We start from the raw sequence: 15,680 nt of genomic DNA, 5'->3' as shown, positions 1-15,680 counted from the left end.
GACTCGGTTCTACACCTTAAAGAAGGTGCAATGCCATCAATCAACTTGAGGTGAAAATGTAGCATGCACATTCAAGAAAAGTTGAGGATGAAACTGGGTGGAATGGAAAAACAAGGCATATTTGATGAGTGCAACATCACACAGACTGATGCAGATCCATGACTACTGTAATTAAGAAGGACAGTTCAATTCAACTATGTTTAGATCCAAGAAGGCTAAGCATAGCCTTAAAGAGATATCCTCATAAGACACCAATGCTAGAAGAATTAAACCCAACATTTGCTGGAGTGAAACACATATCCAAATTGGATGCAGAAAATGGATATTGATCTGTACACTTGTCAAGAGTCAGAAGAGTTAACAATGTTAGAACTCCTTTTGGCAGGTACTGTTTCCTCTGTTTACCATTTGGGCTGTCAGTCAGCTAGGATATATTTCAACAGCATATGGACTGGATAAGGGAACGAGTCCCAGGCTGTGTGCATATTACGGGTGAAATTGCCATAGTAGGACATACAGAAGAGGAGTGTGACAGAAAACTAAGCCTGTTAATGGAGACTGCCAGGTGTGATGGTTAATGTTTTTCAACAGCAAAAAGTGCTCCATTAAGGCAGATCACATAACTTTTTCGGCGCCATTAACTCAAGCTCAGATATCCACCCGGACCCCAGGAAGATTCAAGACATCCAATCAAACCCAACACAGCAGGACAAGGCTGACCTCCAAAGGTGTCCAGGTCTATTCAACTTCCTTGCTGCTTACATACTGAGCTTCTCAAAGAAGGCATCTCCACTAAAAGAACTGCTGAGGAAATACACGCTATTTCTATGGCAGAACGATAACATACATTCAATACATTGAAACAAGCACTGTCAACTGAGTCCTGGCTTCAATATTATGACCTTCAGAAGGCAACACCATTAAGAGTGGATGCATTGCAGAAGGGTCTCTGTGCATATCTCCGACAAGATGGAAAGCCTATCGCATTTGTTTCAAAAGGTCAGTCAACCACACAAATAAATTATTTCAATTTCAAATGAGAAACTCATATTCTTGTCTTCAGGATCACCAGGTTCCACACATACTTATCAGAAAAGAGGTTATAGTTGAAACAGATCATAAGCTGCTGGAAATGATCCGGAGAAAACTGCTCACCACTCATGAGATTCCGGGGCTACAACTGGGATGTCAGTTACAAACCTTTTAGTCAGATGGTCTTATCAGAAACACTAAGTAGACTGCCCAACCCTGGGAATGTGCGAGACATACCACTCGACGTCCAGGTGGATGAAATCTGTCCAAGCTTTGAGGATTACTACAATGTAGATCTCGTGCTTCGGTCAAAACGAGAGAGAGGAACTTCAGAGGGAGAATTCTCAAGACCCACATTCACGTCCGCTCTGTGGCGGATCATTATAGAGGGTTGAACCGAGACCCCTCCAGGAGATTCAAATGGATCTGAGAACAGATTGGACATATTGAGATGAGATTGGTATATCCAGTGAAGTACTCTTCAAAGGACGGCAAGTACTCATTCTGGTTACACTTAGGCTTGGCATACTTAATCAGCTCTACCAGGAACAGATGGGAATAAAGAAGACAAGACAACTCACTCACAAGTCAGTGTTCTGGCTCAGCATCAACAAGGACATTGACCAGGTGGTTAAAGATTGCAATGCATGCCAGGATCACCAAACCAGTCAGCAGTAAGAACCTCTCTAACCGCATGACACATGGTTATCTCCATGGATCAAGATATTGACAAATCTGTGGGCAAAACAAGACTATCTGCTTGTGATTGACTTTCACTCCAAATTTCCAATTGCTCAGAAACAATTCGAATGCATCAGTGGCCAGTAATGTTGGCATCATCTTTAGTCCCTTTGGCACATCAGTGGAAGTGGTATCTGACCATGGCACACAATATACAGGAAAACTGTTCCAGAATATGTGTGAACGATGCTACATCAACCACACCACATCATCACCCTGATATCCTTTTTTGAATGGGATGACTGAACATATGGGCAGGGCATCAAATCACTGATCAAAAAATGTTTTGGAAACTGGGCAAGATATCCAAGTTGCGTTACTGCTCTTCACACAATGCGATTAGACTTCAGATTATCATCACCAGCTGAAATTGTATTCGAATGACCAGTGAGAACCATACTACCGAGCTACCATCTCACCAAATTGTTTTTGATCACAGATTGATTGCATCAGAAATGAGATAAAATGTTAGATGAACATGACGTGCATGCAGGTGCAGAATTACCACCACTATACATTGGCCAGAAGGCAAGGGACTGCTGGGACAGATATGGATCCCAGCAGAGATGTGCAAGGTATGCAAATAATCACATTCGTATGAGGTGACAACAATAAATGGTGCGCCACTGCGAAGGAATCAATTTCACCTCAGGAGACTCTTTGAAAGCCACGCACAAGGCAACCAACCAACATTGCCTATGCATACCCGTGAAAGATGAAGAGACAATAAGCAACAAACTGACAACTGAGGATAATCCTCACAAACACAATCTTCAGGAGGACAGGAAGAGCAGTTCAAAAACACACCCACATACCACTGTCACAAGGTCTGGTCGAGTCAACTGATGTCCAGTACAGTTTCAAACGCAGACAATATCTTGACGAGGAGTGTTCCAAATGTTTTTGTTACAGTTGAATGTTTTGAGTAAATAGTGTTATAGTTGTCAAATTTCTTATATTCCATAAAGGTTGCCTATTCATACACATATTAACGTTATACTATATTGCGTTGTTATTTAAAGGAAGGGGATGTTGTGGTGTATTTGTTAGTATGTTAAATGTAATCATTTAAATATATGTTTATGCTAATATATATGTCATCACAGGACTTGATGCAATATCACGAGATTCAATTCTCTTGCACAGTTAACATGTGTAAGCTGAAGCAACAGGTCTCCACTAAAATTGTGTCCACTCTGCCTGCCCTTCAGCTTTGTTTATATTAATCTAGAAACAGACAATGCAATATCCACCATCACAGAAGTCATTCTCCAGTTAGTTCAATTCACTATACATGATATCAAGAAAAGGCTAAGGACAATGAATGCAGCAACATCCCTGCAGTAGTGCTGAAGACTCATACTCCACAATTACCTGTGCCTCTAGCAAAGTTGTTCCAGTATATCTTTTGTGGCACCTGTAACCAATTAAGTGGCCTAATTTGAAAGGGCATGGCTACCCCACTATAACAAAACAAATGAAAGCTTTAAATAAAACTTAGCTCAAATTAAAATGGCATTCCCAGAGTTGATGATGTACTTCAGCACCCTCCCCCCACCCCCAGTGCCCACTGGTCACGGAAGGCCTCAACCATACTGGCAGGCACTGTGTGCTCCCTGTCCAAGGTCATGCAGGTGTATACATAGCCACGGAAGAGTGGGAGGCAGTTGTTCCAATATAGTTACAAGACTGGGATCTACCTGGCAAAGTAGAAAATTCCCAAATAATTCCTGTCCACAAAAAGTAGCACAAATCTAATTCACAATTATCGCCCGAGCAGTCTACACTCGATCACCAGCAGAGTAATGGAAGGTGACATTGACAGTGCTATCAAGCAGAATTTACTCAGCAATAACCTGCTCACTTCTGCTCAGTTAGGTTAGAACAGGACCACTCAGCTCCATACCTCATTTCAGCCTTGGTCAAAACATGAACAAAGACCTGAATTCCAGAAGAAGTGGGAGTGCTTGCCCTTGACATCAAGGGAGCATTTGACTGAATGTAGCATCAAGGAGTCCTACCAAAATTGAAGTCACTTGAAGGTGGAAATAGTTCCAATCGCTGGAGTCATACCTAGCACAAAAGAAAATAATTGTATTTGTTGGAGGCCAATCATCTCAGCCCCAGGACATTGCTGCAGGAATCCCTCAGGGCAGTCTCCTAGGCCCAATGATCTTCAACTATTTCATCAATGACCTTCCCTCTATCATAAGATCAGAAGATTGTGCAGTGTTCAGTTTCATTTCACAATTAAGTAGACCATGCCAGCATGCTGTCAAACCTGGACAACATACAGACTTGGGCTGATAAATTCATGATAAGTAACAATTGTACTACAGTACACAAGTTTCAGTGAATGATCATGTACAACAAAAAAGTGTTTAACTCCCCTTGACATTCAATAGCATTACCATCACCAAATCGCCATCAGCAACATCCTGGAGATCACCATTGACCACCAACATTACTGGACCCACCAAAATAAATAAATATTGTGAATGCAGTAGTATAGGTCAGTAAGTGGGTATTCTACAGTGGGTGATTCACCTCCTGACTCCCCAAATCCTTGCCATATCTACAAGACACATGTTAGAATTGTGATGCAATACTTTCTGATTTACAGCTCCAATAACATTCAAGGAGCTTAACACATCCAGAACAAAGCAAACAACACAAAGTTGATGGCATCCCAACCACCATCATAAGTATTCAATCTGTCCACCACTAATGCACAGTGGCAGCAGTGTGTACCATCTACAAGATCACTGCAGCAACTCACCAATGGTTCTTCAACAAGACTTCCCAAAACTGCAACCTTTACCACCAAGAAAGACAAGGACAGCAAGCACCACACCGGGGTACTGTGAGCAGTCTGGACACCAGACCTTAGGAAGGACATATTGGCCTTGGAGGGACTGCAGTGTAGATTTACTAGGACGATACATGGGCACCGACAGTTAAGCTAACAGGAAGCAAAACATCAATTTACTTGTTCTTCTTTCAATTTGATACATTGTATTTGTTGCTCATGATGTAGTCTTCTCTATGTTACATGCACTGGGGGACCACATTTTTTTAAATAAACATTCATGGGATGTGGCTATCACTGACTAGGTCAGCATTTATTGCCCATCCCTAATTGTCCTTTAGAAGATAGTGGTGAGCTGCTTTCTTGAACTGCTGCAGTCCATGTGGTATAGGTACACCAACAGTGCTGTTAGGAAGGGAGTTCCAGGATTTTGACCCAGCGACAATGGAGAAATAGCCTTGTAGATGGTGGATAGGCTTTGGGCAGTCAGGAGGGGAGTTACTCGGATGCCTAGCCTCTGATCTGCTTTTGTAGCCGCAGTATTTATATGGCTAGTCTAGTTCAGTTTCTGGTCAACGATAACCCCCAGCATGTTGATAGTGGGGGATTCAACAATGGTTATGTCATTGAATGTCAAGGAGCAATGGTTAGATTCCCTCTTGTTGGAGATGGTTATTGCCTGACACCTGTGCGGCGCAGATGTTACTTGTCATTTGTCAGCTCAAGCCTGGATATTGTCCAGGTCTTGCTCCATTTGGGCATGGACAGCTTCAGCATCTGAGGAGTTGTGAATAGTGCAGTGCATTGTGCAATCATCAGCGAACATCCCCACTTCTGACCTTATAATACAAGAAAGGTTATTGGTGAAGGAGCTGAAGATTGTTGGGCTTAGGACACTACCCTGAGGAACTCATGCAGTAATGTCCTGGAACTGAGATGATTGACTTCTAATAACCACAACCATCTTCCTTTGTATTAGGTATCTCTCCAACCAGAGGAGAGTTTTCCCCCTGATTCCCATTGACCCCAGTTTTGCTAGGGCACCTTGATGCCATACTTGGTCAAATGCTGCATTGATGTCAAGGGCAGTCACTCTTGCCTCACTTCTGCAGTTCAGCTCTTTTGTCTATGTTTGAACCAAGGCTGTAATGAGGTCAGGAGTTGAGTGGCCCTTGCGGAACCCAAACTGAGCATCAGTCAGCAGGTTATTGCTAAGCAAGTGCTGCTTGATAACACTGTTGATGACCCCTTCCATCACCTTACCGATAGCAAGAGTAGACTGATGGTGCGGTAACTAGTCAGGTTGGATTTGTCCTGTTATTTGTGTACAGGACATACCTGGGCAATTTTCCACATTGCTGGGTAGATGCTGGTGTTGTAGCTGTACCGAACAGCTTGGCTCGGGGCGCAGCAAGTTTTGGAATACAAGTCTTTAGTACTATTGCCGGAATATTGTCAGGGCCCATAGCCTTTGCAGTATCCTGTTCCTTCAGCCATTTCTTAATAACACGTGGAGTGAATCGAACTGGCATTTGTGGTACTGGGAACCTCTAGAGGAGGTCCTAACCATTCAATCCGTAAGCATGGCCCTGAGCTTCCTGTCACTTGTCGTTTCAATTCACCATCTTGCTCTCACCCTGACCTCTCTCTCCTTGGCCTGCAACAGTGTTTCAATGAAGCTCAACACAAGCTCAAGCAACAGCACCTCATCTTTCATGTTAGCGCTCTAAAGCCTTCTTGACTCAACACTGAGTTCAACAATTTTAGATCATAACCTCCGCCTCCATTTTGTTCCTTTTTTTTGCTGGTTTGGTTTTTGTCTTTCTTTATTCCTTCAGACAGGTGCTTTTGCTAGAATGGAAAACATATCAGTATCAATTCCCTCTCCCCTGCTCAGTGTGTCTTAAATTAGATTTCAGGAGAACATGTATGGTAATGTTTTCAATTTTCCTCTGAATGATTGCTGTGTCTTTTTATTTATGAAGTTACAGGCAGAATTTTCTGAGAAGTAGGCACTCACAGAGTGCGTGGATTTTCGGAAAATCTTTGATGTGTCACACATCATCTTCTGAGAAGTGATCTGTAGCATGCGAGGTCCTGCCATTGATGTCTGCATTCAAAAATTTTTACTTTTCTTCCCCTGCATGAGCCACCAAATAGTGGCAATCTATGAACAATCAACTGCTGTGAGGCCACATTCCCTTACACCCCCTCAACCTCCAACCACCACCCAACACCCCTTACATCTTCCCTGCCAATTCATGCCCTCTCAACCACTACCAATGATCCCTTGTGGCACATGGCACAACATAAAAACTCACTAACTGCTTTAAAGCCAGGCGAGAAGACTGATCAATTCAATTCCAGATCATGGAGGTGAAAGAATAACTAATTTTGCCATGCCCTCCCACCCCACCCCACATGAACTGGTAAACCTTAGTTTATGGAGAGTCAGATGGAACACAAAGTCTTGCTCAACAAAAAAGCTGCTGGAAGCTGCACTGTTACTGTTAGATATACACTGAGCTTGGATGTCCATTTGTTAGGAATACCAAAACTGAAATTAGCATAACACATTCAATTCAAATGGATTACAGGACTCTTTATTTAAATTAAGTAATGAACAGCTTAATAAAGTGGCAATAATAGCAGAAATACATCAAAGCTCTCTATCATTGGACAATAATTCTGTAAAATCTTTAAACACCAAGGAGGGATTAAACATATTAGAAAGGGAAAAGCCAGCAGAATTTATTTTTGACATTTTTTTTTAAATATGCTTTAAACCTTCCCACAAAATGTTCACATTAACTGGTGGACTGAATTCCTTTGTCGCTTTGAAAATAGACATACTAAATCTGCAAAACATGATTTCTATGGGTTTCTAACAATATTATGAAACAGAATCAAAGGAACGCATGAAATGCCTTTTTTCACAATGATTTTTGAACAAACCAACAATTCCTAATGACAATTGTCTTTATAATTTAGTCAAAAATATTCTGTCACAATCCTCAAAGGGTTACTTTCTGCTTTTCCTGTTATCTGTTCAGGGAGCATCATTAAAAATGACTTTGTACAGATGCTTCTCTACTTTTGTATGTTGCATCTTTCTATTCTAAGTACACTGGCAGATCTGAGAATCCACAGAAATAATGCAGATTAAATTTCTGTATTTATAGATTAGTGTATAGTCTGTAATCAAACAAATTAAAGACATAGGTGCCGATTTTGGCAATCAAGGCAGTTAATTCAAGTTGGGGAAATTTTATGACTTGCTGGACTTGCCTCAGTAAAAAGTGCCCTGATACACACAATTTTTGCTCCGGGGGCCAGGGGTGGGATAGAGCCTGGCCTGCCAACCTTGGGAGCAGAGCAATGGTGGCCACAGGTTGGGTGAATGCCAAGGTGGGCTGGTTAGAAGGCTCTGAGGCTTTGTCCTGGTTGCGTTGGAAGAATCTAGGAGCTCTAGCCCTCAGCCCTCACACCCCCTCACCCACCACCCATATATCTTCCATGCCAGTTCATGCCTCCCAACCATCGCTAATGGCCCCTTATATTCTCAATGCCAACTCATGTACTTCCCCATGGTCCCTCATGCTGTCTATGCCAACTTAATGCCAACTTATGCCTCTTCAATGCCCAATGACCCAGTATGCACTATGTACATAATTAATGAGCCACATAGTAACATTGGCAAGTGTGGAACTCCAGAGAGAAAGAAAAAAATCATCTATTCACAAACGTTCTTTAGAAAAAAAACTTCTGGTCCTACAAACCTATGGAAGTGTCAATCGGACAAACCATTATCAATAATAAAGGCTTCAAACACATCACATTTTAATCTTTTCCAAATAAACCTCGAAATATTGACTAAAGAGACCACAGAAAAATCACTTATATAACCACTTAAAGATATCAATTAAACAAAGTCAACAATTCACTTCAGTTATCAAAACAGAATCCGTTGCTGGTCTGGGCTCATAGTCAAGCCTCATTAGGCATACTTGACTGTGAACACAAACTAATAAAAACATTAGCTCAGCAGAGGCTTCTGTTTCAACAATTGATTTTTTGAATTTGCTTGACTTTTTTTAGTCGTTCATGGAATCTCGGCGTCGCTGGCTAGGCCAGCATTTATTGCCCATCTCTAATTGCTCTTGAGAAGGTGGTGGTGAGCTACCATCTTGAACCCCTGCAATCCATGTGGTGTAGGCACATCCACAGTGCTGTTAGGGAGGGAGTTCCAGGATTTTCAACCCAGCAAAAGTGAAGGAATGGTAATAAAGTTCCAATTCAAGATTCTGAGTGACTTGGAGGTGAACTTCCAGGTGATAGTATTTCCATGAATCTGCTGCCCTTGTCATTCTAGATGGTAGTGGTCTTGGGCTTGGAAGGTGCTGTCTAAGGAGGCTCGGTGAGCTGCTACAATGCACTTTGTAGACGGTACACACTGATGCTGCTTGTGCATCAGTGGTGGAGGGAGTGAATGTTTGTGGATGGGGAGCCAATCAAGCAGGCTGCTTTGTCCTGGGTGGTGTCAAGCTTCCTGAGTGTTGTTGGAGCTGCACTCATCCAGGCAAGTGGAGAGTAATCCATCACACTACTAACTTGTGCCTTGAAGATGGTGGACAGGCTCTGCGGAGTCAGGAGGTGAATTACTCACCGCAGGGTTCCTAGCCTCTGACCTGCTCTTGTAGCCATAGTATTTATATGGCTAGTCCAGTTCAGTTTCTGGTCAATGGTACCCCCAGGATGTTGATAGTGGGGGATTCAGTGATGGTAATGCCATTGAATGTCAAGGTGCACTGATTAGATCCTCTCTTGTTGAAGATGGTCATTGCCTGACACTTGTGTGGCGCGAATATTACTTGCCACTTGTCAGCCCAAGCCTGGATATTGTCCAGGTCTTGCTGTATTTGGACATGGACTGCTTTAGTATCTGAGGAGCTGTGAATGGTGCTGAACATTGCACAATCATCAGCAAACATCCCCACTTCCGCCCTTATGATGCTAGGTCATTGATGAAGCAGCCGAAGATGGTTAGGCCTAGGACACTACCCTGAGGAACTCCTGCAGCAATGTCCTGCAACTGAGATGACTGACCTCCAACTACCACAACCATCTTCTTTTGTACTAGATATGACTCCAACCAATGGAGATTTTTCCACCTGATTTCCATTGACTCTAATTTTGCTTGGGCTCCTTGATGCCACACTCGAGCAAATGCTGCCTTGATGTCCAGGTAAACACTCTTACCTCTAGAGTTCAGCTCTTTTGTTCATGTTTGAACCAAAGCTGTAATGTGGTCACGAGCTGAGTGGTCCTGGCAAAACCAACACTGAGTACCAAAGAGCAGGTTATTGCTAAGCAAGTGCCGCTTGATAGCACTGTTGATGACCCCTTCTATCACTTTACTGATGATCGAGAGTAGACTGATGGGGCAGTAATTGGCCACGTTGAATTTGAACTGTTTTAGTGTATAGCACATACCTGGGCATTTTTCCACATTGTGGAGTAGATGCCGGTGTTGCAGCTGTACTGGAATAATTTGGCTCGGGGAGTGACAGGTTCTGGAGCACTGACATCTTTAAGTGGTTATAATAGGTTGTTCTTTCTGTGATTATTATTGTTATTATATGGCTCATATGAGATAGCATGGAAAGTATAGGGGGGCATGGGGGTGGGTGGGTGGCATGAGTTGGCACTGTGTTGAAATGGAAGGGGCATGTGGGCATGGAAGGGTCATTGGCAAGATCTTCTTAATTTATCATTCAAAAGGCTCCCGAATCCAGACTATGGTTCATAACCCCTGCAAGGGGCCGTGAACCACGAATCATGGAGAAGCTGGCCCACCTCCATGAAAATTGCAGAGGGCTAGGAAATGCCCACCCCTGCAATGGAGCCGGAACAAGTGTGAAGCGCCCAACCCGCACCCTTTTCCCGGACCAGCGAAAAATGGGGACAGCGGGAATGGGGGTGGGAATCCCAGAATCGGGTCCTACCCAACCTTTTTACATGGCTCCACAGTCACACCGACTCTGCGAAAATCCGGGCCATAGTAACAAACCTCTAAACTAAGGAGTATATGTTTGTTGCATCAATTATAAAGCACGGTGTCAAAGAAAACAAAAATAGACACAATGAAAACAAAAGCAAAAACTGTTTAACCATGATTAACTCTACAATAACGAGATTCACATTAATCTTTGACAAGTTAAATACGTGCCTCCTGAAAATACCATAAGTGCAAACAGAAAGTGCTTACCATAGGCAGTTTGCCAATAGCTTCTAAGTGTGAAGCATTGTCCATTTGAAATCCCAGTCAAACACAGTTGTGTGCAATTCTTATCATTAATCTTTTATATAGAGTTTACCAGCCAATTGGCAAGACAAAGAACAAATGTAAAGGGGGAGGAGCTTTGAGAAAAAAGAAGAACCAGCCTCTAAATAGGTTTAAATATTCTTTGAATGAGAAATTTTAAAAGGTGTTCATTGGAAGTTTTTGAAAAAAATATTTGATAGAAGAGATAATATGTGAATTCCATTTCTGATAACTTATAACAATGAAAAAGCCTATTTAGGTAAACAAAAATATCTAACAGTTTTTAAACACTGACTGCCCTGAGGATTTTATTTAAAGTTATGTTTCATTTCTTTTTTGTGTTTGGCATATATGCATTTATAAAAATATTCATTTGGCACAATTTGTAGCTAGCCACAATCATAAGGCATGAGAAATTACTATAATGAAATATATATTAAACACACTGACTTTTTTATTAAATAAATGTAAGTAAATCCATAACCTGCACTTAACCCATAGTGTTAATAGTACTTTACAATGTAAATAAATGAAAAGTCAAACAAACAAATCTACTTACTGTGCTTTTGAACTATTTTGGGCACAAGGTTGCCATGCCCATAGAATTCTAGGAATAGGGATGCCATAGGCAGTGCATGACAGAGTCTGTTTGCTGCCCAATGGGTAGAGATCAAAGTTCTGAGTGGACACTGCCTTTTCACATATATGTGGTTTTACTGCAAAAACAAATTAATTAGAAAACCAAAAGCCAAATAGAAAAGATATGAAATCAAAATTATGCAATTTGCTAAATTACACACTAAGGCCTTATTCACATGCTCAGACCCTAAGTGAAGAGAGTACCATCTTTGCAGTGTAATATATTCATGCTCTGTCCTGTTTGTCTCATCACAATTCATTTTTTTGTATTTGAGAAAAATAGAACTTTTCACAGTTATCTGTGAAGATACATACAGCAATCTCAAGAAAAGAATGCTGCCCTACAAAAAGTGTTTGAACAATCCTCAGGAGAGATGTTACAGTATTAAAGCAAATGAATGGCTGAATGAATAACAAGAAAGTGTTCTACGTCCCAATTAGTTCAGCATTGCATTGCGAATCTTCTGCTCTTAATGAAGGTCGGATGTCCTCTGCTAACAATTTTACAAGTTCTCCGCATGTCATAAGCATGTTTTTCTTCTGTATTTCGGATTTTAGCAATGTCTCAAGTTCCTTAAGATTGTTAAGTTGCTAGATAAGGAAGTAAAAGTATGGGATTCATACTTTTAGGCTGTGTTCAGGCTCCTGCCATATAGTGCTCATTGGATTCAGTTCTGCGCTCCTGTGGTACCCACTCCAGCAGCTGAACACTTTTTTTTGTTTTTCGTTTCAAAGCAGAATCTCACAGTTTTAGCAGTGTTACAGAAAGCAAGGCCCTGATGCTATGTTGCAGGTGCCTGAACAGCAAGCTGCATTCACATGTCCCTGTTGAACCTTAATATACTTTTACGGTTGATTTTTCGGTTTTGTTTGACCTTTTTCCTCAAGGAGTGATGGGCTTCGCCATGGACCTTCTTTGCTCTTTCTGAGCAGAATTTATTGTCTACATTGCTTCTCTTCCTGTACTTGTTGATAATGAAGCTCACAGACGACTTCGGTATTCCAGTCCTTCTGGATATTTCATGGGCAGACTTTTTACACAAGTGATAGTCAATAATGATAGCTTTTTGAAACTCTGAGAGTTGCTTCAGTTTTTCCATTCTGAGTAAAGCTGAGGCACCTAGGATAGCAAGAATGTGTTTTTTTATAGCGTCCACAGTTGCTCTAGAACATTGCCTAACATGGTTTTACGTCACTGGGTGATAACCACACAGGGATTGTCCAAATACATTTTGTAGGGCAGTATATAGTATTACAATTAAAACATGCAATATTATACTAAGATTTTAAAGTGCAAAATATTGCTTTTAATACATGATTGTGGGAAGCTGGTCAGTGCTGGAATTTGCTAAAATCTTTGCTAATATATGGAAAGATTTAGGAACTTTTCACTGCCCTGATCTCCCTAAGAACTCTGCTCATATTATGTTTCTTTTGCTTCACTAGGTTTTGCTTGGCCATACATTTAACCTTATACGGTGAAACCCGTCAACAGCAACCATCCATGGTTCTCACAAACAAACAATACCTTATTCACAGCATGCCCACTTGTACAGTTGTAACTAACTGCACCTCTGATACAACATATTCCACACACCATTATTTCTGCTTTTATCACCAAATGGGCATTATGGCAAGAAAGGTCACACTTCTTCTCCGCTCCTTCTTTCTCCTTGCTCTTTTGTTACTTTTACTTTATCTTCCAGCATCATAAGAGTTCTTATATCATCAGGAACTTGAGTGCATATTATAGTAGCCATTTTTTGAAAGGATGTATAGGACATATAAGAACATAAAAACTAGGAGCGGGAGTAGGCAATTCAGCCCCTTGAGCCTGTTCCGTCATTCAATATCATCATGGCTGATCTCATTTCGGCCTCAACTCCAATTTCCCACCCGCTCCCCATAACCTTTCAACCCATTACTAGTTAAAAATCTGTCTATCTCCTCCTTAAATTTATTCAGCGTCCCGGCATCCACTGCATTCTGAGGTAGTGAATTCCACAGTTTCATGACTCTTTGAGAAAAGTAATTCCTCCTCATCTTTGATTTAAATCTACCATCGCTTAGCCTAAAACTATGGCCTCTCATTCTAGAATGCTCCACAAGGTGAAACATCCACTCATGACTACTTTGTCTATCCCCTTTAGCATCTTATATACCTCAATTAGATCTCCTCTCATCCTTCTAAACTCTAGCGAGTATAAGCCTAAACTGCTCAATCTCTCCTCATAATACAAGCCCCGCATCTCTGGAATCAATCTAGTGAGCCTCCACTGAACCGCCTCTAATGCAACTAAATCCTTCCTCAAGTAAGGGGACTAAAACCGTACACAGTACTCCAGGTGCGGTCTCACCAATGCCTTGTACAGTTGCAACAACACTTTCCTATTTTATACTCTATTCCTTTTGCAATAAATGCCAAAATTCCATTTGCCTTCCTTATTACCTGCTGTACCTGCATACTAGCTTTCAGCAATTCATGCATGAGGACACCCACAACCCTCTGCACTGAAGCATTCTGAAGTTTCTCTCCATTTGAATAATAAGTCGCCTTTTTATTCTTCTGACCAAAATGGATAACCTCACACTTATCCACGTTAAACTCCATCTGTCAAATTTTGGCCCATCCACCTAACCTGTCCATATCCATTTGTAAATTTCTTATTTCTTCATTGCAACTTACTTTCCCACCTATTTTGGTGTCATCTGCAAATTTAGCTTTAGTACCTTCTATCCCTGAATCCAAGTCATTAATGAAGATTGTAAATAGTTGGGGCCCAAGGACTAAACCCACTAGTTACAGCTTGCCATCCAGAAAAAGACCCATTTATCCTGACTGTCTGCTTTCTGTTAGTTAGCCAATCCTCTAACCAAGCTAATATATTATCCCTAACTCCATGTGATCTTATCTTGTGTATTAATCTTTTGTGCGGCACCTTATCAAAGGCCTTCTGGAAGTCCAGATATACCACATCTACAGGATCCCCATTATCCACTTTGCTTGTCACATCTTCAAAGAGCTCTAGCAAATTAGTCAAACATGATTTACTCTGCATAAAACCATGCTGACTCTGATGGATTGCATTTTGACTTTCCAAATGCCCCATTGCTACTTCTTTAATAATGGATTCCAACAATTTCCCAATGACAGACATTAAGCTAACTGGTCTATAGTTTCCTACTTTCTGCCTCCCTCCTTTTTGAATTTTTCCAATCCACTGGAACCTTTCCAGAATCCAGAGAATTTTGGAATATTATAACCAAAGCATCCACTATCGCCGCTGCCACTTCCTTTAAGACCCTTTTGTAGGCACTGCTATGTGTTGATTCTGATTACCATGGTGTTCACCATGGATACTTTTAAAATCACTGATGAGACTTCAAATACCTGGTGACAATTACATGTTATTTTGTAACTACAAGGAGGTTTTTCAACAATAAAAGTAAATGGGCATTTTGTGGTTATTTTATTGGTAGGCAGTCATTGCTCATAAATGGTTGCTGTCACTGGTTTCACTGTATGAAGCAATCCTAGCAGTTTCAAAGATGCTAGTATTGACTTCCTAAACCTAAACTCTTTTTTTAATTTCTAAGTTTGGGCTGCACGTTATTTAAAGCAACTAGCCATAGTGTGTCCAACCAATTTTTACAAAATACAATTTTTAACTTTAACTTTCTTGTTCTTAAACTCCTTATACTTTCCATCTGTTGATTATTGCTGATATGATAAGTTTTGTGAGATTCAACTCCCCAGACAGAATCCCATCTGATGTAAGTGCAGGATGGAGAATCATGCCTTTTGTTCAGTATTTCCCTGATTTTAGAGTGACTGATCTTATTCACCAGAAAATCAGGAGCACTAAAAATCGAGTGAGGAAGTCAGCACAACTATTTCTCTGATGTGTTGTCTCATTCAATGAGACACAGGGCCGGGAATGGATCCTCACAAAATTTATTCTAATAAATTAAAATGGAATAAATATAATCAATTCACATACCAACTAACAGTGGAAACAAAAGGAGCTTCTTCACAATTTATACATTTGGGATTAAAAAATATGCTTAGCAACATTCCCTCTGGAAATTGTGCATGAGTGGGAATTAGGTAAAGATTGCAATGGGCCCTTCTCA

General features: G+C 41.1%; 1 protein-coding gene across 3 annotated transcripts in view; it reads right to left on the bottom strand.

The window, feature by feature from the left end:
• flt1 (fms related receptor tyrosine kinase 1) overlaps positions 1 to 15,680 on the bottom strand; it is a 243,360-nt gene that overhangs the window by 134,409 nt on the left and 93,271 nt on the right. For all 3 annotated transcript variants that reach the window (XM_041198845.1, XM_041198847.1, XM_041198846.1), the window contains exon 10: positions 11,467 to 11,623. In XM_041198845.1, the coding sequence (XP_041054779.1) occupies positions 11,467 to 11,623 (157 nt within the window). The remainder of the gene's footprint in view (positions 1 to 11,466; positions 11,624 to 15,680) is intronic.

This window comes from Carcharodon carcharias, chromosome 11, assembly GCF_017639515.1.
Source record: "Carcharodon carcharias isolate sCarCar2 chromosome 11, sCarCar2.pri, whole genome shotgun sequence".
In the NCBI taxonomy this organism is placed as follows: Eukaryota; Metazoa; Chordata; class Chondrichthyes; order Lamniformes; family Lamnidae; genus Carcharodon; species Carcharodon carcharias.
This window is presented reverse-complemented; position numbering and strand designations above follow the sequence as displayed.